We start from the raw sequence: 25,479 nt of genomic DNA on the forward strand, positions 1-25,479 counted from the left end.
CAGACTATTATTGTGCTGATAAATTTTAAAATCTTTTAAAAAATAAATTAAAAAATCACATGAAATAAGGCACGAGTTCGAGCATAAGAGTTGTGCAGCTACTTTTTGTAGCGGGGGATGCGTGGAGAGGAAACCGCAGCTGTCCAATCCCATCTACGCTAAAACCCTGGATTCCCCCATTGTTTTCAATGGAAAACAGAAATGGTCTAAAGTCAACCCGGAAACTACAAGTTCTGTATGCGTTTACAGTATAACTCTACGTTCGGATTTGGCCTCCCTCCGTCGATACTCTGAAAGCGCAGAAGCGCAGCACATGCGCTATAGAATCTCGCTGTGGCGTAACCTAGCAACAGGCAAAGCGAAACGCGCTAGGAAGAGAGTGAGAGACAGGCGCTGGGCGGTCTTGGGAACGCGACTGCCCGTGTAGACAGTCGGGTACAGATCTCGCCGAGTGAGTGGAACTTCCCCGAGAGCAGACAGGGCTGGGCAGTGGTCTAAGGGAACAGAAGGGAAGCGTGTTTGTTTGTTCCTGGGTAGTGTCTGTGCCCCTTAACGGGGCTGAGTACAAAAACAACAGCAACAACTGGGATGTGTTTGTATCCGCGTAATTTTTGTAGACTAGGTCCGTCAGTTGATAAAAACACACACCAAAATCTTAATGAATTTTCTGAGATTTTGTAGATATTTCTTAGATTATTTTTTCCTGAATTTTCATAAGAATAAACCAATTATTTGTAAAGTGGCGGGGGTGGGTGGGGAAAGAAACATCCCCTTGCTTTTAAAAGATGCACGTGTCACAACAGGAAAGGCAGTAATATCTGTGAGAGAAAGAAAGAGGAAGGAAAGCCCCCTTTAAAAAGTTGTTTTCCATTTATAAACATTTACATTTTTAAAAATGTAAGCGACTGCTGTCCGAGTAGTCAAGGTCACATTTTCAATTGATAAAAAGATTTTAAAATTGATTAATCAATTAAATGCTGTAGTCCAGATTACATAATGACCATAATCATCAAGGAGCACCTTTAATAGTTAATCAATTTAACTGCTGGAATGGTAGTACTAGTTGGTAGCAGTGTGTTATTGCATGCACAAATATGTAATTTGACTTCAGGTATTTAATTTTAGTCTGTAAATTAATATGTGTGAAATCTATCTTTATGTTCAAAGAAGGCTATTTTCCCTTCTATTTTCCTTTCCCCAACAAATTTGCACCATAAATCCCACACTTCTTTTCTTTGTGATCTAAGTTTGTTTGGTGAAACACAAATTTGTCTTACTCTGATGTAAGGGCCAAACAATATGACAGCAGGAACTATGTTCACGTTGCTGTTGGGTCAAGCATTCAAGGGCAGGAGGGTTAGAGGATCTAATGTTAATATCAAAAGGACTACTTTAATGCTATGGGGAGCTTAACTCTCCCTGCCTTGCTTTGCTGTGCTGTCACTCGAACCTGCCCCACCCTGTTCTGAGATTGGTCATGATGCTTTTTCAGTGGACTTAAATGGAAATGTACATACGATTGCACCTAACCCTAACCTGGTTGTTCTCAAGCTATAATTGACTACATCTATTTTCCTTTAGACTTGGTGCTACCTTTCCTGACTTGTGGTATGGACTCTAGCTGAGTTTGTTATCGTGGTTTTGAGTAATCACCGAGCTTTTTGGAGAGATTTAACCTTTCTGACTGCCACTGCCTGTCAGTGCTGGCCATACTGAACTAGATGAACCATTTGTCTAACATTATATAAGACGGTTCCCTATGTGCCTCAAAAAGCTCTTAGACCTCACTTGTGCAGGCTAATTAGTTTAGAGTGCAATTGCACCCTTAGTCAGTTTTAACTGCTTATTGTCAAACACTGGACGTGAACGTTTGAAACAGAGGTGTAGTACCATTCAATCTAGTTCAGCACTGTCTACTCTGACTGGCAGAGGTTCTCAAAGGCTTCAAGCAGGGAAGGATCTTTTCCAGCCCTGGAATCTGAGGACATTTTGCATACAAAATATATGCTGTATCACTGAGCTATGCCCCCAAAGACCCCAGTTGCTCTTATTATCCAAATAGACTTCTTGCCAACATCCTCCTTGTTATCAGGAACTTATGTTTGACCATTTTGCTCATATCTATCCTGAGAATATCATATAGGTGTGTGTGTGTCTATCTATAGTGCCATTAATCTTCCTGGAACTTTATATAGAAACACAAGCAGACTTATCTCTAAATTATTATTATTATTATTATTATTATTATTATTATTTACATTTATATGCCGCCCCATAGCCGAAGCTCTCTGGGCGGTTTACAAAGATTAAAATATTGAGCGTTAAAACCAATGTACAAAATTTAAAAAGCATAAAACAGACAAAAAGATAAGTAACAAGCTAAATTCAACAGTGGAAGAGGGAACAGAGGGAGGAAATGGAGGGACAGTTGAAATAAGGGGTGAAATCCTTGCATAGTCATTCTCAAAGTCTTAATTAGATGGCTGCTAACTCCTAATGAGTTAGGATTGACAAGCCATTTCCAAATTCAGTCCAGAAACTTATTCACTTAAGCCATTGTTCTGCATTGTACTCTCTGGCAATTGCTATGCAAGGCTCTCCTATTGCAAAGGATATCTTAGTTCTGAGTCCAGTCCCTGTTAAAGTTTGATGAAACTTAGATGGGCCTTAATAACAAGTTCAAGTACTTTTCCATGGCTGATTGCTTCCTGTTCATTTGCTCATCTTGATTCTTCCTTGTTTTTCTGCTATGAGTTTTGGACAACTTTGACTAACTTATCAGGAGAGACACTTATACTGGCCTTAAGAAAGAAGTCTCTTCAGGTCCTCTGCTGATAAAAGTAACATCCAGCAGCAGGGAAGCTTGGTAGTTGGAGATTTGTCGCAATGGATTTGCATTTTGATGAAAGGGATGCGGGTGGGAGGGGACTACTCTCCGTTTGTATGTATTAATTATAATTGCATGTTGCCTTAGATTGGGGTGGGGTGGGTTTAAAAAAAACTAGCAAAACAGTCAGGGCTGTCTTAGTATCTGTCAGATTTGAAATCAGCTAAGTGGTAACCCATGAGTACTTGCATTGCCCTGATTTCCAGTTGCATGTGAAATACGTATCAGTCTGCTTGTTACTGCAGCAAGCATGAACTAAAGAACACAATTGGATCACACAGACATTTTTTAGTTTAGAGATGGAAAACAGGGCTTGATCTAATTACTCTGACACTTCTTTTAAAAGCTCTTTAGTTTATGTGACCCTTTAATATGATTTGCTTTTAAGGCAGACCTTCCTAATTTTCTTGATAAAATTGCCCTGCTGTTAATTTAAAGTAACTGATTGAATAGCTGCCATGTTCCATTTCTTTTAGGTTCCTATTAAAGCGCTTTTTCTTAAAGTCTCTCCCTCCTGGGAGGAAGGATTTTACTGTACATCGCAGCAAGATGTTTAAAATCTCACACATCATTTTTCCATTCAGATTGTTTGTTACAGCTTGTGTTCTCCGCAAGGACTGCTAGTGGAGCGTCCCCTAGAAACCTGGATTCTGCCTTGAGAACCCTGTAACTGCAGTCTAGGATGCGCTTCATCACATGTTGTCATTTGTCTCCATTAGTGCTGAATCAAACATAATGAAAATATGTTTCCTTTTTGAAATAGCTTACAATACATGCAGGGGGTGGGGGTTGTGTGTGTTTTGCATGACAAATATGATTTTCTGGAAGAGTCCTACATTTATCTTTAAAACATTGGAAGAGCTGTGCTGGATCAGAACTAAGACCCATCTAGTCCAGCATTCTGTTCCCACACTGGCCAACCAGTTGCCTATGAGAAGCCCCAAAGCAGACATGAGTTCAGTAGCACCTCATGTTTGTGTCCCCAGCAAGTAGTCTCTATCTTTTTATTTTTATACTCTGCGCTTTTGATCCCATAGGCTTCTCACTAGTTGTGAGAGTCAGTGTGGTATAGTGGTTAACGTATTGGATGAGACCTGGATTCAATTCTTACCTGAGCCAAGACATTCAGCGGTTGACATTGGATCAGTTACCAACTTTCAGTCTAACTTGCCTCCTGGGGAAGTTGTGAGAATAAAACAGGGATGGGGTGGACCATGTACACTGCTATGAGCTTCTTAGAGGAAGGGTGGGATAAAATGTAATAAGACCAGTTTTCATTAAATAATAAAATGAAATTAAACTACTCTTATCTTTAGGTCTAATTGAAAAATAAGTTAGACTAAAAACATTTTTGAAACCAGTTAGCCAATTCTCCTGGTTATTATTTTGCCAAATAATTTATAGTATTTTCTGGAAAGGATTCAAATCCATCAAAGATCTTAGATAGCTGTGATCTCTCCTAGGGAAAGGTGATGTTAGCTTCATAAATGAATCAAGGAATAAATAATTGCTCAGTAGCTTACCTTACATCCTCCTTTTACTGCCTGTTCTCCAGAGGAGGTAATTGCCCTCAGAACTGACCTCTGGTTTCTTGACAAAAAGATAAGTAACACATTTGGCAGTGTTTTCACTTTTATGTTTTGCTGACTGCTGCTCTTTGAGCTTTAGGTTTTTCCTTTTTCATCTGTTTTCAGAAACTGTGGGAAGATAAGGAAAGTGGTCAGCATTTTGCAAGTATAACCGTTCAGACCCACCACAATCTGTATATTTTGTTTAAAATGAATACAGACTGATATTTAAAAGTGGATTCCTTAAATTGGCCAAGGCACTTTAATGGGATATATGATATAATGGAGCCCTGTAGATACGAAATTGCAAACTGGACACAATCATTGATTCTAAACATTTTTGGAGGACCATTATACAGAAAACTCTGTTATAGGGTGTTAACATTCTTTTGTAGAGATAAATGGTGCTTTCAGACATAATGCCAAAACATGGTTTGGCATTAGTGTGCAGAAACAGCAGTAAGCCTTGGGCCCAATTACCACCACCCCAACTGCCTTAATCTAATTTCTAAATTGACTTGCAGGTTCTTGGCAAATCATAGTTTGCCATTGCATCCAAATGTGGTAAACTGTGGTTTACACAAACCCGAGTTTGCCCACAACCAAGCTGCTAGTTTATGCAAAGCTTATTTTGTTGCACTCAGACACAAAAACAGATAGTGGAATGTGGGTATCAGTTTAGAAATTGTGGCATGTGAGGGGAGGAGGGAGTGCTGAGTGAAAAACCCACAGCTTCTCATGCACGAAATGTCAAAACATGATTTGGACTTACCGCAGAATGTACTCATTGAGTGTTTTCTTCTGATTTGCCCTAAATGTCAGCTTCACATTTGACTGAGGCCTTCAAAGATCATTTTTGGCTTTTAATTCTCGAGAAACATAACTAGGATATTAAGTTAGTATTTGTTATGGCTTGAGAGATTCTGCAAATATATATCTTTTAATGAAGAAAACGTTTATGTGATTAGTTTGAAGCTTTTTGTTTATCTGCATTAGGTCCATTTCATACCATGAGTTCAGCAATCACGCATAATTGGGTGCAGGCCTGGATGTGCTCCCCATATAATGTGCACAGATTGCCTGATTTCCATTATCCCTGCAGGAAAAATATGTTATATGTAGGGATGTAACGCATTCACACATGTGTGAACTGTGTGAATATGAACTGTGCAAGTAGACAGTACTGTATTTTTAGCATTTTGTGTTTGGTTTTTATTTGGAGTAAGATGGTACAATAAGGTAAACAGAGAAGATAGGAAGGCTGTATTAATATACGTAGTTATATGTCTGCACTAGTCACATATAACAACACACCTGGATTCCTTGAGCGATTGGAATTCCATGCAGGTGAGCGAGCAGGCTGATGGAGGAGAGAAGGATCGTTGTCGTCCCTCCTCCCTCGTCCACGTGGCTTCTATGCTAACTATGGAGGAAGGGGAATCCCTTCCTCCACAACCTGCATGAAATCCAGGCAAGCTAACAAGGGATTGAGAGATCATTCCGTCCCACTCTATAGTCTGCTTGATAGAAGGCTTTATTTTATTTTTTACTATCCTGCTAAGTGGCTAAGAGCCTTAGGCCGTTTCTACACCTGCCTTTTTCCCTGGGATCGTCCCGGGATCATCCCTGTACGTCCAAATAACACACAGGGGATCCCGGGAGCAGGCAGGGAGGATTCCTCCATTTTTCTGGGATAATCCTTAGGTATAGAAAGGGCCTGAATTACCATGTTGACTGCAGAGGAGTAGCTTTCCTTCCTTTGCAGTGAGGCAAATTTCTTTGTTTAATCATGCTTCTGCCCTATCACATATAACTTGGGGGTTGAGTGGGGAAACTAATTTTTGTAAGAAAAGATGCATGTGGCTGAAGGGAGTGGAACCCTCCCCACCATAACGTCTTCCATGCTGTTGTGTTAGGGCTTTTTTTTCTTCCCAGCCCAAGCTCATTTCCCATATCAAGCCAGCCTTGGAGGAAAGTTCTTGTAGCAGTTTTAGACCTTCTCCCCCATTTATACAAAAATGGATAGAGATATAAACAGCAAACATAACTGCCCCATATCACATCTAGTTCAGTCCTCATACTGCAGGACGAAGAATGTAACTTGACTCTATGTTAGGGCTGGGTACTCACCTTGGAGGCTGATTTAGGAGCTCCAAAATGGCCCTGATTCGGCTTCGGGTGCTTCGGGACTGAGCCTACCCATTTTGGGTTCAGTTCCGAAGCAAGGTTCCAGACCCCCCATGTCACGATCCCAAGCCCTCCAGCTGCGATTCAAGATAATAAAGAGATCTGCCAAGTAAGCCACAAAACTTTATTCAGCAAATAAGTATCCCTTCACTCCTGAAAGGAATGTAAACTCTAGGAGCTTTCCTCTAAGCTAACTTGGCTGACTAAACTAGGTAGTTGTCCTTTCAACAAAAGGGAAAGCTTTCCCTGAGCCACTTTTGCTTCAGGGAGGATTCTTCTGAAGGAATCTTTGACGAGAAGCTAGCCGAGATGATCGCTTCTTCCCTGCTTTCAGCTCTGCCCTCTTGACCCTGCAGCAGACTCTGGGATCAGTCAACTCTGAAGTCCCATCCCCCTCTGAGGAAAGCTGAGTTCCCATGGACTCTTGAGTTGTTAGTATTCTCTCTGATAAAGTCTGGTCAAGATTCATCCCTGGCTCCTGAAGAGGCTGGGAGAATCTCCTGCCCCGCTTCCTGCGTTGGCTGGTAAATTTCTAGTCCTGTTTGTTCTGGTTCAGAATCTGATTCTGACTGATAACCTGAAACCCCTTTCCCCACACTAGGGAGAACAAGCCTTATCCTGATACGCCAAAGCAGGATGGACATTGTGGTTTCCCTACACTGGTGCCTGGGAAAGTAGGGTGTGAGGCTGACAGGGAGTCTACTGGTTGGCCTGAAAAACAAAACACAGGAGACGCCGTAAGCGCAGTGGAGCAGCATTGCGGTAATACAGCACGGCTGAGACCTCTGAGATCGTAGTGCTTCATAATGGGATGAGGGGGGATTGTTGCTGGTGCTGCTTCCCGCTCTGCAGCTGCTGGCCAGAAAAGTTTAACCCCTTACTACTCAATCACCACATACACACAAATGAGGAACGTATAAGTGCTTGCTTTGTGTGTGGTGATGGTGGTAGAAATTCAGACTTCTGAAATTGCAAAAGTACTGTGGATTTTATATATGTAACCTCTTTCAGCTGCCTCCTCCTCCTTTCAGTGCTTCACAATGGGTTCAGGGTGTGTGTGTATCTCCGCTCTGCAGTTGCTGCCAAGAAAAGTTTAACCCCTTTCCACTCCATCTTGCCATGTACACAGAAATGAGAAAACTGTAACTGCTTGCTGGGGTGGGGATGGGGAGAGCAGGCTTTCGAAGTTACGAAAATACTGTGGATTTTATATAGAAGTAGCACAGGTAGGGCTCGGAGGCAGTGGAGGTGAAAAGGGGAGGGAAGGAAGTTGAAATGCAAATGCCCATGCCAAGAGGTGGACAGAAGGCATACAACGCTGCTGACATGTGATAACATCTCACCTAGCTCCATGGCAGGTAGCGTTATGCATTTAGAGAAAAATGGGCTGTGTAAAGAATTGATCTTAATCGTGCAAAGAATCCAGAGGCAGAAGCTCTGGTAAGTTGCAGGATAAAAAGCCTCGTGTGATGAAGCCCTTTGTCTTGTTAGGCAAACATGTCTGCAACACAGAAGTGAGGTTTGCAATGACCTCTATTGCTGGCCATTGTATATGGTTTGTCGTGGTCATAAAAAGGCATGCACGAAGCAGTCAAATTTGTTGTGTGCAGTTAAGCAATACAGCTATAATGCCAACCAACCAGAAATTTGCATAACTGGGGGGGGGAACTGCTCTTCTTCCTTAATTTAATGCACATTTAATTTAACACACGTATGTGTGATTAGCAGAAATAATTCCACTTCAGTATAACATGCCCTCTTTTAAAAAGCCAATAAACAAAAACGTTTCTTTTTCCATGTTGCTTCTGGTTTGAGAGGATAGAGAGCAAATCTAGTGAAATAGGAAGAAAGGGAAGAAATCTATTTGAATCCTAGTTGTCAGCACTGCATTTTAAAAGGCAATTAAGTTCCTAAAGTAAGAGCAAAAGCCTGTTTGCCGCGTAGCTTCATAACTGCTTCATTTTAGTGATTGTTTCTATAAATCTTACTGCACTTAATTGTTGTTATTGAACTCAAAATGCTTTAAGGGCAAAATGCAGTTTACATTCTTCAAAACCATATGATTCTAAATGAAATCCCAAGGTGAAAAATTGATTCTCCAGCACTACTGAGCTTGGGTAGTTACACCTTGCAGTGAGCAAAATGTCTGATCAGTTCAAGATGGTGAGGTTAAATACTCACTTAACACAGGTGTAAATGAGAGCGCAAGGTCAACAGTACTGGAGAATCAATTCCATGATTTTTAAACAAGCGCTCCTTACATAATTGTTCACTTCGCTTCCAGCTCTTTGATCTATTCAAATCCTTCCCCCCACCCCCAGAGGCATGCTTTTCTATTACATTATGTGATAAATTGAAGTGTGTTGGCAAACTCAGTGGGTTAACAATACTTCCTGTACCTGCCTGCCAATTCTCTCTCACCAGTGCCCCCAGCCTCATATTCATGTTAATATTTATGTTTGAGGAACACCATAATATGTATTTTATGGTGTTTGTGTTGTACCCCGCCTTGATCCAGAGGGAGAGGTGGGTTATTATTATCGTTATTATTATTAATTTGTAGATCCCACCCCCAGAATTTTCCCTGCAGTTGTACTTACTCTCAGTTTTTCAGACTGTAGGGAAAGTAATGACTGAATGTGCGTATGAGATTTGCAAGGAAGTCTTAACTGCTAAGAGAAGGTTAAACGTCCCCTTCCTCCCAGTCTTGTAATTGTCTCCTGCAAATATCCTATATTTGCATTATTAGGGAAACACAGGGTTGGTAAACCCATATTTCCTTTGTAATGTTTAGTCCTGCTCACAAATATGGCAGAAAGCCAAGTAGCTAGTTTGGTTTCTTTTATGGAAAATTTTATTTAGCTATCTAAATATATTTTCATGCAACTATTATTGTACATATATTTCTGTTTGGGGCATGTTGTTGAGTTAAACTGCAGAGAAAAATTAACTCTGCAAAGTCTTGTGTCAAAAGGATAATTTCCATTGAAGCCCTTCATTATAGCAATCACTGTGTTTCCTAAGCCAATGCTTGCTGTTATGTCACTGTTGACTTGTACAGTATACTGTGAATTGACTAGCATCCTGCTGAGTTTTAGGAGTCACACTTTATGATTGTACCCATGAATTCAGCTCATGAATTGCTACAATTATAGCTAGTTGTATTTCATGTACTGGTCTCCCCGCCCCCGGTAGTTGTATTTTTATGTACTTTGTATTCTAGCTATGATCCCATAAGTGTAATATTTGGGGAGTTTGCCTAATCCAATTTATTTTTAATTTTCTTTTTAAATAGATATGTTTACTGTTTGGTGAATGTACATTAGTGTTTTCTTCCCTTTGGGTGCTGGTGACAATGGTAGGCTGTGGAGGTGGAAATTTGTAGATTTAGGAGGAAAGTAAAAGAAATGGAGCAGGGAACGGAACAATACCCTCAAGCCATGTGAGACACTCTTGAAGACGCAAATATTTGGTTTGATAGTTTAGTCTTTGCAGCTGTTATAGGGAGACTTAAGGGACTTTGGAGCCACCCACATTTTGGTCAAAAATTGATTTAGATGGAGAGCTTTGTCAATGTGATTTCTCGTAAGACTTTTTAGTAGCTGCTTCCCTGTGGGACCAATTCCAACTTCAGATTTGGAACCAAGAGCTCATGAACAGATGCCAATCCTCTTCCAGGCACCAAAATGTTTGGATGGAGCTGGCACATTGTGCCACATTATGCATGAAACCAGGCTAATCAAGGAGGAATCATGTATGGCTCCTATGCCTCTGTGGTGGTTGAAACCCAGAATGATGTTTCTTTCAGGCTGTGCATTCTGGAACCAAAATAGATTCTTGAGCCAAGGCGTCAGGGTAATACCAGTTGAATTCATAGCACATAGTATAGGGGGGGGGATCTACACTACTGCTTTAAAGCGCTTTATAACAGTTTTGACAACTGTTGAGGCCCAGGACACACTGCATATACAGGTTTCAAAACGTTTTCAAAGTGCTTTAAAAGCAGTAGTGTAGATCCCCCCTAGGTCTCAGAGAATGGTACATCTGAAGTTCCTCTGTAACAGTCTGTAAATGATTTAAGTTTGAAAGAAAAAAGTGCTGGTAAGGTTCCCTGAATACACATGTGCCTATCTTAAAACAAATCTGAAAATAAAACCAAACTTTTAAAGACTCTATCAAGCATAGAAAATGGTTAATTTCATCAGATCTGCTTATCCATACCGGGATATGGTTATTTCCAGAGTCTGGCAGCAGCCCTAACAAGTAGTGAGTGAGGTTAGAGGAGGTGTTTAAAAAACAAAACAAAAAAGTTGCTATTAGTTTAGCAGTTTTTAAAGGCATAAATTGCTTTGAGGTGCTGTGAAATACCATTTCCTAAGAACTTGAACTCAACAGACCTAGTAAAGCTAGAAATCATTCCTCATCCTAATGATAACTGTTCCATCAAGTTCTGTGAAGCCTCTTGTAAATTGTGTCTGCTCAGTCTTCATTGTCTGTTCATCATCTGCTCTTTTGTTTGTTTTTAGAATGGGTAAAAAGGTAAAAAAGGAAGTGGAACCTCCTCCTAAGGATGTGGTAAGTTTATAAAATACTGCTCGCTGTAAAAATGTTTTATAATTATAACCTCCAAGCTTGTTGTTCTTTTTCAGCCTTTTACTCCCACTTGCTTCCCCTGATGTCTCCAAAAATATCTTGTGAAGATAATCACATTTTTGCTTCAGTTGTGCTCTGGGTGTAAACAGAGGGACCAATCACATTGATTTCATGAGGAAACTTGTCTTTTAGTAGACTTTTCCACTTTGTAAATGTAGAAAAAGAGCTTTGGCTGAAGAAGAAAAAAAGAAGTAGAAGGAAGAGGAGGAATTCGGAATATACATTAATTGGTATTGCGTAATAACCAGGGTTGCAGCATATAATTGAATAGTGGGAAAGATGGATCTCTATCCTAATTATTTCTAAACTTTGACTTTGTCCTACAAAAATCAGTAAAATATGTGAGCCTGCTATAGAGGCTTGCACTAGTAAACAAATCCTCTACAGTTTGCCTCCAATTCCTCACATGTTATAAAGGAGCTCAGTCAATCAATCAATCAATCAATCAATCAAGGCTATTACATGGGCAAAAAGTTCCATTGAACTCAGTTGAGTGTAGTTCCACTATTGATATGTTTATGATCAGTTGTGGGATTCCATTATTTTTACTGAATATTGAAGCTGTTACTTCAGTTTTCAATCATAGGACTCCAGCAATTGATCTGTTCTGTGCATGTTCTGAAACATAATATATCTTACTATCATCACATGAAATTATTTTTTCATCAGTCATGAGAGGTAGAACTGAGAACTGCAAAATATAGTGGAAATAAATTTCTTATCTTCATCGTTTCTGTGGAGTTCTATGCATAGGATTGTTCCAAAAAGCTTAGAGCAGTCTTCCCCAGCCCTCGTATCCTCAGACATGTTGGGAGGCTTCATGTTGGTTTGGATAACAGCCAGAGGGCACTATAAGGTTAATCAAAAGAAAAAAAGCTGATATCTGAATCCAAAGATTGATATAATCATTCAAGAGCAAGTACAATCTCATGGATTCAAAGGCCTGGTTCAGACAACATGCTAAACCATGCTGCTTAACCACAAAATCGTTAACGGAATGCATTGACCTTAATGCATTTCATTAACTATTTTGTGGTTAAGCAGCATGGTTTAGCGTGTTGTCTGAACCAGGACAATGAGAGGCAACAGCCAGGAAACTTAGCAGTTAGTTTAATATTCTCTTTATACTCTGATTTCTATAAGCCTTCTTCATAAAGCACTTCGTAATGCCTGATGTTTTTGACTTTTGTGTTCTGTGTTGTGCCATCTATTACCATAGAAGCTAAGAGGCCCTGCCCCCTTATCCTGCTTCACAAGTTGTGAAGCAAGTTGTGCACCTTCCTGCTCAGTCTTTTTCACCATGGTATAGGGAGCAGAAGGAACAGATGATGCCATGTTCTACCCTAATCTAAAGAAGATTGTGTGATAAGAAGTCAGAGGAATACTCTGGCTCCCCTTGTGTTCCCTTCTAGTATGCTACTATGTGTTCATTCATTTCCAAAATCCACCTTGATTTTTTCCTTTTATGAAAATAGTTGATTCAGATATTCAGAAACTTAAATGTGTTTAAGAAGTCCTCTCAGGTTTCCTCGAGCTCTAATTCATGAGTAGTTCAAACATCAGAACTGTAAACTGCGTTTAGTATTTCTAAACTTGTTATACAAATTAAGAAGTCTTGTACACACACATGAATGGGTATAATTCTGCCTCTCCTGCAGCTGAAACAAAACCATCCATAAATAGGATTTTTGTTTTCCCTTGTTAAGTTCTTAAAAAGGTTGAACCCAAGGAATGCTGTACCAAAACTGTTCAAGCAATTTGGCACAACTTCTCTCAGTTCTTTATAATTGCCCTTATGGTGCTGCTTTTAGTTGTGCTGTAATAATTACAGAAAATAATTGTTTAGCAATAGTTCCCATTCAAATGATGTCTAGAATCATGAGAGTAAAGTCAAGTGCTGATTTTTTCTTTTTCTTTTGTGAGTATTTGAAATGGACTACAAAGGAGGGGTTAATCTCTTCCATTTTATAAGGTTGAATCTGTAATCTATATATCTATCTTATTAAAGCTCTTAGAGTTTTGAATTGATCAAAATTGAATTTCATCAGTCCTTTTCTGGATCAGTCACTATTCCCTGGTATTTTTGAAATTGTAGGAGTTGCTCCTTTCAGTCTTCTTTGGACGTAGTAGACAGTATTAGTTATCACCACACATACCAACGCCTTCTCTTATACATTAAAACAAAGGAAATCCTTGTACAAATACTTGCACATTGCTTTTTCCTTTATTGAGATTGCATCTTTTACTATCAGTTCACCATCTGCTGATCCATGAAAGGTCTGTTCTTCTATCCTATTAATGTTTGGTTTTCATAGGGTTGGTGGTAAGTTCTGTAAATACTATTAAATATGTTGACATATTCAGTGTGATAGTTTATATTTTTGTGGAACTAGTATAGACATCTTTGCTAAACTGTGAAGATTATCAGTAACATAATTTTGAGTTCCACATTTTTGTGTCTGCATTATACCTTCTAATTATTTTTATTGGCCCTGTTCACACTTATTGGCATGCCTTGCACAAACTGCTTCTGTTTTGTATAATCAACCTCCAGTTTGCTTGATTGTAGGTTGTTGTGTGGTGTGTGAACCCGGGCATTAGCTAAGAACTAATCATAAGTTAACTTTGGGTTATTTAACCCACAAATAATCTATAGACCTGGTTTGCATGTGGCACTTACATGCAAGCAAGCATACAAAGTAATTGATGGTAGATGAATTGTAGAACCAGGAACAAGAAAGACTGATGTTTCATTGATTTGCTTAACATTGTTCCTGCAATATCTGGAAGATGACATGGCATAGGTAGAAAGACAGTTTGTCTAAACCCAAGATGCAATTTTAAGTGAGTATAATATTAAAACTTAGTTCTGTTAGTGTTTGAATGTAGAGGCTTCCAAAATGTTTGATTCTAAATGAAGAACAAAAGGCAAGATTTGCCAGATTTGCCCTTTCTTCAAACGATGTCAGTTTCGAATAAATGACTAAATAGGGTCAGAGCAGCTGGATTTCATAGTAGAGTTCTTTCTGTTTCAGAAAGGTCAGGAATGGAAATGAACACTTTGCATCGCTTCCAGATGGTTGAACAGGGATCATGGGATGACGGTGCTTTGACCGCATCATGGAGAGCTGGCTTTTGAGATATGAGCCTTTGTAAAGATAGCACAAGAAGGGTTGTTCTAGTTTAAAAAAAACACTTTAATAGTGCAAAACATGCCATCCATGGCCAAATTCTGTGACTCTCCTTGAATACATTGACTGTGGAGAGTTGTTTTGCAGGGATTATTTTCTAGAGAGAGTGCTTTGCTGGCTCGCCACTGATCAGAACAACAAAATGAAGTTGCCAAAAGCGTCTTGGACTGTTGCCTGGCATAGAGCAATTAAATCATTTATGTTTTTGCCCAAAGAATTCTTTGGATCCACAAGGGAGTTGCAACACTTTCCCAGCTTTATTCATAATGTATGTAAAATCTTCTTAATCTCCATTTGCTGTTATGACTGCAATCCACCAAGCCCTTATGCTGTACAGCTTCTGCACATCTGCAGCAGTCTGTGCAGGGAGACATGCAAAATTCATGTTGAAATTATGAGATTGTGGAGCGGCAACAGCGTAGCTGGAGCTCATGGAGGGTTATGAAAGCATAGGCAAGCAACTTTGCTGAATTGGTGCTTGATGATAGCAACCACCGGTTCAGGAGGAGTCAGCATCACCTTAGGGGCCAACACATATGAGCCAATGCATGGTAAATTCATAAGAGGCTTCATGTTGGTTTGGATAACAGCCAGAGGGCACTATAAAGTTAATCAAAAGAAAAAGGCTGATATCTGAATCCAAAGATTGTACCTGCGCTTGAATAATTATATCAATCTCATGGATTCAGAGAGAGGCAACAGCCAGGAAACTTAGCAGTTAGTTATCTGGTAACATTCTCTTTATACTCTAATTTTTATAAGCCTCCTTCATAAAGCACTTCATAATGCCTGACATTTTTGACTTTTACATTTTGTGTTGTACCTCATCTATTCCCATAGCAACAAAAAAAACTAAACTGCTTCCCATGTGGGATTCTCTTAAACTTTATTTCTCAGTCTATGCTTCGTTACATGTTGCTGTTACAGTGACAACGGTACTAAAGATTTTTTTAAAAATCTTCTTGCTAGAGTCCATATGCTCAGCTCTTAGGCCTAATCACATTCTGTTGCAAAAGGTTCCACAACAGAATAATAATAACGTACTGTGAGGAAAATATTCTGCCATGGACTAGGCTACCTTTTCATTTCTCACATATTTCAATTTTGTTTGGATCATTAAAAAAAAGGTAAACTGTATTCTATTTTGCCTACTCATGTCATATTTACTATGCTTATATTGAGGCTACTTTTATTTATTCACATACTAGTTTTTCAGATGAGAGCTTATGAGTTGTCATTCTTGGTATTCTTTCTGCAGTTAAACAATATTCTTTTTGAATTGACAAGATCAGTGTTGTGCAGGTTTCAGGTGAAGGTGAATTGTAGACTTGTGTAATGTCATTGTATTTTATCCCCCTATTATTGTTCTTCCTTTTCATCCCCTTCCTATTCCTACTAACCTGTTTACTTTTTGCCTGCACCTGCACACTAAACAGAGGACTTTAATGTATAATTTACAATGGTCTCTGTTCATGCCTTCCTGACTCTTTTGTGTAGGATCTTGAGAGCTGGTTGTGTAAGATATATTTCAGTGTATTTTGATATAAATTATCTACGTACATTATATTTATATATTGACACTTTGATTAGATCTATAACTCTTTGCTGCCGACTTTATGATCATTGCCAATAGCTATGTATCAGCAACAGTATTATTTTAAAACTCATAAAGTCAAAGTCTATCCAGAACCAATAAAGCTCTATAGGGCACCTGTCAGATCTCATAGGGCATGTCTACACCAGCCCTATATCCCAGGATCGTCCTGGGATTGTTCCTGTGCATCCAAATGCCACAAAGGGGATCCCGGGAGCAGGTAGGGATGATCCCTCCATTTTCCTGGGATAACCCTTAGGTGTAGAAAGGGCCTTGGTCTCTTGCAGAAGCTCACGTTCTGGCAAACTGACACGGGACACCCAAATCAGTGAGACACACAAGGCTGGTAGAGGCAGAAGGAGTGTGTGGGACTTCCTCTCCTGCATAGCAGCACACAGTTATTTTTTGAAACAAACAAAGTGAACGTTCTTTCTTTTGTCATGTATTTTTACTTGTGTATATTTAAGATGTGCATTCCAATGTATGTTGGTGAAGGAGGGAATACATTTCTCCTGTATTTGTTAGAAGAAAGGGATAAACAGGCTGTGTTTCTTGTAGCAAGGGTGCTCCTTGTTCCTTCCTGGAATTATATTCATATTGACTTCACTCACTGGGTGCAAGATGGATTTATGGAAAGCAGTTACCCTGCTCTCTTCAGTAATCCAGGGAACAGTCAAGTTGCCATTGTTTCACTGTGCCTGTGGATTTTTGTGTCCCTTGAGGCATATCCAGTGCTGCATTTCCATTATAGTATTGAAGTGATTTTAAAACAAATATGTTTCTGCTCTCAATTATGTGCAAATAAGTCCTATTGTGATTTTGGCTCTCTTTCTTAGAATAATACTGAATTGCTATCAGAGTGGCAAACCAACCAATCAACCACTCAACTCTTCAGGTTGTTAATCCCATTCTATTATTTCTATCCTAATTTGAGATATGAGGCTATGTCCAATGTTTCATTACTGGGTCATCCACAATAAACTGCCAGATGAACAGAATGATCAACATTTGTTGGGAATCTTACCATTTTGTTTTCTAGTTTGATCCTTTATCAGTTGAAAGCAAGAAAGCTGCAACAGTGGTGCTAATGCTCAGTTCCCCTGAAGAGGAAGTTTTGTCTAAAGCCTGTGAAGCTCTTTATAAATTTGCATCAAAAGGTTTGTTTCTCAGTAATCACATCTCACTACATGTCTTATATTTCCATTTGTTAATATGTCTACTTAATGCCAAATACTTTCATTAATAATTTCTACAACGACTTGACATTTAAGTGCCAGCTGTATACAAGATATTGTACAGAGAGGAGCGTGATATTGTTCCAGTTGTCTTTCTGGTGTATGACATGATCAACCTCTTCAGGATGTGAACCAGGAGGAAAAATCTTAGCCAGATCAGACTTACAGCTGATTCAGACACCAGCTTCTTACACATATTTTATAGGATTGTACTGGGATGATTTATTTATTTTATTTATTATTGCATTTATATCCCACTTTTTTTCCTGCAAGGAACCCAAGGCGGCGTACATAATCCTCCTCCTCTCTACTTTATCCTTACAACAACCCTGTGAGGTGGGTTAGGCTGAGAGTCTGTGACTGGCCCAAAGTCACCCAGTGGGTTTCCATGGCCGAGTGGGGACTAGAACCTGGATCTCCCGACTCCCAGTCCGACACTCTAGCCAATACACCACACTCACTCTCAATAATTTCTCTGAAGGTGGATGAAACAAACCCTTGCATGTGAGAAGCTTTCTACCACCTGGGGCTATCTAAATGTCATTTGCAAATAGGTGCTGCGTCAGTTATATGATGCAGCTGCCAATTTGCTGCTACAGCAGGGCAAAGAGACCATGATGTGCAGCAGAAAAGTCAGGGACTTACCCCGACTTTTCCTGCTGGAGCAAGGTCTGCATGGCTCTCCTGCAGTCTCTCCTCGCTCCAGTGCTGTGCTAGGGGTGCTCCTGGGTGGAAGGTGGCCTCCCATTGGTTGACAGAAGCCTGGGGAGTGAGAGGGGCGGGCCTGGGCCCGATTAGCTGAATGGCCGCTGGAAAGTCCATGTTGCTTCCTGCAACGGAATTACCCAATGCCACCCCACAGCAGCAAAATAGCTGGTGTTTTTTTTTTAAAGCTGGGGCACCCTGCCGCCATCAAGGCAGCCCCCCTGTATTACCTTCCCAGCTTCAGGAAGATCTTTAATGCTGTTTTTTCACGTAGTTATTCACATGCACTCTGAGCTGCTCTAGCCTCATGAAAGAACTGTACCATGTACATAGGCACATGTTTGAATCAACTATTACAGCAAATGCCTTGTCACTATTTTTTAGGTGCAGAAGTCTCTCCCCCTTAATTTCTGTGTGGACTTGAGAAATTATTTCTAGGAATAGACACCTCTAAATGCCTACCTTTTTTTTGGTTGAATAATATAAAGTCCCTTTGATTTAAGCTAGAAAAGCAGAAGTGGGCACACTTATTAAGAGTGCTTGAAGAATGTGTGAATTCTGATCTGAAATGACTGGATCTGCACCTTCCATACCAATGTGAACATCAGAACTAAGTTATCCATTGAGGTTTACACTTCCCAAATGTTCCAGTACAGTTCTTGGCTCAAAAGAAAAATCTAAAATATTTCCAAATATGTTTAGAAAAATAAGTTTTAAAATTCATATTTAAATGCATTTTTAGATGTGAATTTATGTGGATTTAAAGAAGAAAATAGCAGATTAATGTAGAAACAGGACAGTGGACAAATGCAAAAGTGACACACCAGAAAGACACCGATTGTCTGTCTGTAGCATTTATGAAATATGTTTGTGCTAACATTATTATTCATCTTGTGATTTGACATTAAGGACCATTAACGTTTGCTTTTTAGGTGAAGAAAACAAGCTGACACTTCTTGAACTTGGAGCCCTGGAACCTTTATTTAAATTAGTTTCCCATGAAGACCCTGTTGTCCGTAGAAATGCCACCATGGTAGTCGGTATCATGGCTTCTCATAGTAAGTGTCTTCTCCTTATCAACTTGTGCAATTATATTTACTAGCAATATTAAACAGATGTAGCTGGTGAAATGATAGTGTGTCTAACACTCTTGCAGAATGACAGTAGAATAATTTATCAGAATTCTTGGGGCTGCTATATCACCATGGTGATGGAGTAATCCCAGCAACTAAGCTTGAAGCACCGTCACTTTCCACCATGTCTCGGTGAGGGGAAAAAAAAAGAAGAAGGGCCCATATAGAGAGCAATGAACTAGTACTTGAGGGTGGAGATTTAGCCTATTCTCAGCCTGGGCAACTTGTTGCCCCTCCAGATCAGTAGCAGCCCATGAGCCAAATCTGTCAGCTTACTAGGGGCTCAATAAACATATTTTTGTTGCTTGCCCAAAACTACAAAACCGGAAGTGGTTTGTCAAGCACCTGGTAGGTCACAATATGTGCCTGTTGAGCTGTGTTCAGCTTGTTGTATCACAAATTGTACAGACCTGTCTTGTGTTAATGACACTCAGTGACCCTGTTCAGGCGACACGCTAAGCCACAGTAGTTAAGTGGTTTGAGATAAACATTATGGCTTAGTGCGTCGTGTGAACCATTCCTAACCATGGTGACTACATAACCACAATTTAAACATGCTCACTAACCATCTGATGCAAAAGGTTAGCGGCCTAACCATGGCTTAGCTTGTTGTCTGAACAGGTCCACTGTCTTCTTAAAAATTCTGGCTATAAAGCTTTTGCTGTTAAACAGCCCAGTTTGTAATCCTGTGGCTTGAACCAGAAATTCTACTAGCTCCCTGTACTACCAACGCTTCTAGTCAGAGGTGGATGCCACAAGCTGTTTCAGTTCGGACATGTCCCATGATCCTCCTTGCCTGTGAAGTTAGCTGTCACCAAAAGGCCAATCCAGTGCCTGATAGAAAGTCTCCTGAGATTTAAGAGGAATAGGGCCTTTACTATCTCAGCACTGATCCTCTGGAGCCCCCTACCAGTACAAATTAGTCAGGTGCCAACCCCTCCAGGTTTTCAGCACCTACTGAAATATACCTGTTCCAGCAAGCTTTCCTGCAACAGTGATCTCATCTTCAGTATACTGTAATAACATATAATACTTTATTATAATTTTATAATGTACTGTTTTGTATATTGCTTAGAAACTGGTTTCAATGTAAGTGATTCATAAATATTAGGAAAAATGAATAAATGTTGATGCATAGATGCTTGGGGGTGTCAGAGATAGGACAAGCACATGTGGTAGGCAGACATCCCTTGCTGCATATACAGAGAATGTAGGGAAGAGCATCATATGTACTGAGATAATGAAATGTAGTTTTGGTAAAGAATTTTTGATATGTCTAAAACTTGACAAATCTTCCATAAATTATGGAACTATTACTGAAGCTAGAGCATTGCGTTTCAATATTACTTTCATAAATGGGCCTTGAATCTACTGGAGAGAGAGAAATGTAATGACTATTTTTTAAAAATGGAAATACATGAAGCATTCAAAAACTGTTTTTTACGCAGTTGAAAGCTTTTTGCAGAAATGTTGCCAAATTTAGTAGGTGGGATTATGTATCGTTGTTCTTCATTCTTTGATGTAATATTGCTGTGCATCTAATGTTTGGCAGGATATAAAAGTCTCTCTTGGAAGTTGCTTGCTTGTAGTTTCTTCTAATTTCCTGTCAACTAGTTTCTGTCTCAACTCCCAGGGACATATGCTCCGCCTTTGATGTTCCTTCCAGACCAATCCTTTAATTCCATCTTCCCGCCCGCCCCCCCACAGTAGGGTTAAATCATAGTGCTAACTCTGCATCACCAGTTCTAATTGTACTCTATATTTCAGGAGTTTTCAAACTCTTTCAGCCCAACGGCTGAGTTCTATTTCAGATAAAGTTTTGAGGGGCGCATTTCAAGGGTGGGCGGGGCTGAAGGCAAAAGCGGTGGAGTCAAAGGCAAAAGGAACAGGGCCAAAACACCAGCATATTTTTTTTAGCTTGAAGCACTTCCTGCCAGTAACTACACCTTAGGAGAAGCATTTCAGCCTTTTAGAATAGGAAAAAAACTGCAAGTTGGAACCCCCCCCCCGAATGATCAGAGGTTCAGGTGGAAATGGGGGTGGAGCCAGGGCAGGGGTCATGACCCTTTGGGGAACCCCTGGTGGGCCAAGTTGGGATTCCAGGAAGGCCAGATTTGGCCCCTGGGCCTGAGGTTCTGCACCTCTGATGTATTCTTTCAATTAACAAAATATATTGCTTCATATCTATATTTGCTTTATTGTAGATGATGTGAAAAAATCATTAAGGCAGCTTGATGTTACAAGTGCATTCATAGCTCGCCTGGCACCAGAAGGTAACTTACAGTCCCCCTTCGTACAAATTCTTGTTTGCTTCTGTCATCTGATAACAAGTTCTGTAGGAGTGTGGTTTGTCGAAACATTTTAAATTTATTTATTTAATTGTCCTTTGTAAAAAACAACAACACAACCAATTGTGTGTAGCACATTGGGTTAAGGATTTAGTAAGACCTATTGTTTATTGAGATTCTGATAACATTTTGCTAAGAATCAACAAATGAGCATTTTCTGTGCTGCTTATTGATTCCTGATTGTGCTATTTTGTTTTTATGCTGTAGAAGACGTAGTCATCCATGAGTTTGCCAGCCTTTGTCTGGCACATATGGCAGCTGAATATAATAGTAAAGTGCAAATATTTGAACAAGGTGGATTAGAGCCACTTATCAGACTGCTAGGAAGTCCTGACCCTGATGTTAAGAAGAATTGTGTTGAAAGCATCTATAACATGGTACAGGTGATGATTTTAAATTTTTAAATATCAAAGGAATGTATCTTTTACCTGTAACTTGATCCTCAGTTCATGATTCAAAATTATCCATTTGTTGGGGCATGGAACTCATTTTCATTTACACCATTTTTTTTGGTATCCCATTCTTATGTGTAACTTCCCCATATCCCATAATCTAGGACAGCCTTGCTCAAACTGTGTCCTCCAGATTTATTGGAATACATCAGCTATGCTGGGTGAGGATGATGAAAGCTGTAGTCCAGCACAGCTGGAGGCCACAAGGTTGGACCAGACTGATCTAAGAACTAGCTGTGCCCCCACTGCTGAGTTTGAGAAGGGTTCCTCTTCTGCCTCCCCACTTAATAATAGTTACCTCTAGCATTTCTGATCATATGTTAGGCTGGGCGGAGATAAAAGATCCACTTTTCCTCCCTTGGCTAAAGGATAATTAGTGTGCTCACTGTGCATGCAGATTCAGGTTCTGCTTACAGGGGATTTGCTGTCCTATTGCAGTTGGCAAGGGGGCGGAGTGGTGAGATCTATAAACAATCTCTCTCACGCTGGGTTGGAGTGATTTATTTAATGACAAGTCCCATTGATTCCAGTGGAATTTCCTTCCAATTAAATGTGTTTAGGATAGGTTGGAGCAAACTCCATTTGCATGCATTTAAAGGAAATCATTTTCAAGACTGGAATCCATAAAATCCATTTTCCCTTCATTGTGCAGAAAAATTGTTTGACCCTTCCAAAGGGTGTGTGTGTGTTTGATGAAAATGTCTGTCTTTGGGTGGGTTGAGAGGGGGAGGGAGATAAGAGATGGTTTTCCCCTTATTCTTACATAACACATCATGATTTTTCACTTCTTCTAAACTCTTGGTAAATGCTTTTGACAGCTCCTTTTCATAAGGGGAGGAAGGTTATTGTAATTGGTTACTTTCACAATCAGTGTTAATGTCACCTTATGCTGGTTAGCAAAAGAATAGTGCATTTGTATAGAAGTTCTTTTCAGAGTCTAATAGCCTGATGCACAATCCAGTGAAGCTGAAACACTAGGATTTAAGCTGATTTAGCTCCATTGACTTCAATGGTACCAAATTGGCTTAAGTCCAAGCACCCCATTTTAACTGCATTGTGGATTGGGCTATAATTGAATCAACTCAGTAATGAATTCAGTTCATAGCTCAATCTTTTCCAGGGCATCAGAGCATGTCTTTATTCTGAATCACATTTTGCTGTTTCCCTTCCTTTGCTATCTAGCTTTCTTTGTTGTAAGATATATCTGGACAACTGCACCTGGTGCTAGCTTAGATTGATAAGGGAAATTGCACAGAAACATGCCCAGGATGGTATTTTTAACTTAAAACTTTTCATTTTTACCATTTTAATTCTGCATACCAAGCGACTATTTTTTGGGGAAGATTCATTGTTAGAAAAGGGTGAAATATTTAGCAAGACAATTTTAACATAAAGCAAGAAATGCATACTACTCTGCATCCATGAAGATTCAGAGAAGTATGTAAATATCATCTTCACACTTGATTGGCTGTTTTTGTAGAATTCACATGATGCACTATAAATTTTTCTCAGTTTCTTCACAGAAAATATTAAAAACAGCATGAAAGTAGAATTGATAACACATATTAAATTATGTATAAACTAGAACTGAAAAATTTGTTCTATGTAACATGTAATTTGTGATATTCAGTCCGTAAAAATTGACAGCCTCAAAATAACTCATTTAACTGAATTTTTGCTCATATTTTCCTTTGAATAAAGCCACAATATTATGCATTATTGTGCTTTCCCATTATGACATTTTCATTTGTTATTTAACTACAGGATTTTCAGAGTCGTGCTGCAATTCGTGAACTAAACGCAATTCCTCCGTTATTGGATCTTCTGAAGTCTGACTATCCAATTATTCAGTTGTTAGCTATCAAAACTTTAGGTATTATTAGCATTGACAGAGAAACCAGAGTGATGCTTAGAGAAAATCAAGGACTAGATCATCTTTTCAAGATACTAGAAACTAAGGTACCATTTACTTGAAATATAAGTTGTCAGCTACTTGAATAAATCTTACTCAGTCACATGAACTTTAGTCAATTAATCAGTGTGATTTGCCGAAATTCATATGTGAGAAAACATAGTTTGAGAGTAAAAAGTATACTTTGGGGGCTTTTTTTAATGGTGCATATATGTGTGATAGTACACATCCTCTTAGAAGAGGCATCGCCCCTTCCCTTTCATACAGGAGAGAAAACCTCTTTTAAGATAGTTGTTGCCATCTATAGTTTTAATGGGTACTTGTACAAAATAATATCTTCCCCCAATTAATCAGGGCTACCTTAGATCTAGCAAACACAAGTCTTTTTTTTTTTAAAAAAAACCCAATTATAAACAAACAAAAGGGGAAAAACAACAACAACAACATAATAATAAAAAAATCTGTTCACAATACCTGTTTGCAACACCATTAATTGAAGAAAAAAGAAACGAAAAAGCAAGATTCGACACTGTTTCACTTATATATGCTAATATAAGGAGACCATATATCTAAATAAGCATCCACACAAAATTGTGATTGTATGATGTATGTTCAAATGCAGCAAGAGCAGTGAGATCTTCAGGTATAGGGAGATCCACACATTATACTGAAACTGAATGGTGGGAGATTCAAGACAGAGAAAACGAAATATTTCCTAGTTAAATTATGGAATTCATTAACACAAGATGTAGTGATGGCCACCAAGTTGAATGGCTTCAAAAGGTGATTAGACAAATTAATGGAAAATAAGACTAGAAATGGCTACTAGTAATTATGGCTATATATTACCTCCAGCATCAGAGGGAATTATGCTTCTTTATACCACTTGTTGGGGAATATGATCAGGAAGATGGTATTCGCTCAAGCCTGTTGACTTATCTGATCCTACATGCCCAGTTCTCCGTTCTTATGATTAAGTATTTCAACACTATTTGAAATATATAATCAGCTCCAGACCTAACTTTAAAAATGCATGCAAAATTTCCTTCATGCAAAATATGTTCTGAAAATACGTACTTAGCTTGGTCTTATTTACACAGGACAGTGAGTTTTTAATGGCCTCAATCCAGAGAGGATCTGCCCACTGAACAATGGACAGTGGTGATTTCTGGTGCCAGGAAAGATACGTTCAGGATCAGTATCCTTCCCCCCACAAACAGGTGATCAATACTGAGCATTGTTATAGAAGAAAGAGTTAATAATTTATTTGGCTGTATGCACAGCAAAACCCAGCAAAAATCCAGCACAATGCATACAACTCCAGGTGCTAGATGCACCCAGGTAGGATATGGAAGGGTCAATCAGGGCAAATATTGTGTGTGAGAATTACCTTGCTAATACTTTATTTGATACTACCAAAGGTCTGATGTGGATTAAAATAATGTTTTGTTCCATTGTAGACCATAGACTATATGGTGATGGACTATGGGAACCTGCTGTTTCTGTCATAAAACATGCATTGAATTAATTCATCTCAAAAGGGCAATCATAAGGCTTAATTAATTTTAAATCTGCTGGAAATATTAAGATGTCCCTTTTCCTGCAGAGTAATAT

General features: G+C 39.3%; 1 protein-coding gene across 1 annotated transcript in view; it reads left to right on the forward strand.

Annotated features, from left to right (window-relative positions):
- The first annotated feature begins 370 nt into the window (after positions 1-370).
- The window catches only part of ARMC3 (armadillo repeat containing 3), a 70,885-nt gene continuing 45,776 nt past the window's right edge, over positions 371-25,479 (forward strand). Inside the window, exons 1-7 of the mRNA XM_063147620.1 lie at positions 371-435; positions 11,169-11,217; positions 17,120-17,237; positions 18,953-19,078; positions 21,358-21,426; positions 21,709-21,884; positions 23,718-23,912. Coding sequence (XP_063003690.1) covers positions 11,170-11,217; positions 17,120-17,237; positions 18,953-19,078; positions 21,358-21,426; positions 21,709-21,884; positions 23,718-23,912 — 732 coding nt within the window. The 5' untranslated portion in view covers positions 371-435; position 11,169. The remainder of the gene's footprint in view (positions 436-11,168; positions 11,218-17,119; positions 17,238-18,952; positions 19,079-21,357; positions 21,427-21,708; positions 21,885-23,717; positions 23,913-25,479) is intronic.

The sequence above is a fragment of the Elgaria multicarinata genome, chromosome 1, assembly GCF_023053635.1.
Source record: "Elgaria multicarinata webbii isolate HBS135686 ecotype San Diego chromosome 1, rElgMul1.1.pri, whole genome shotgun sequence".
Classification (NCBI taxonomy): domain Eukaryota; kingdom Metazoa; phylum Chordata; class Lepidosauria; order Squamata; family Anguidae; genus Elgaria; species Elgaria multicarinata.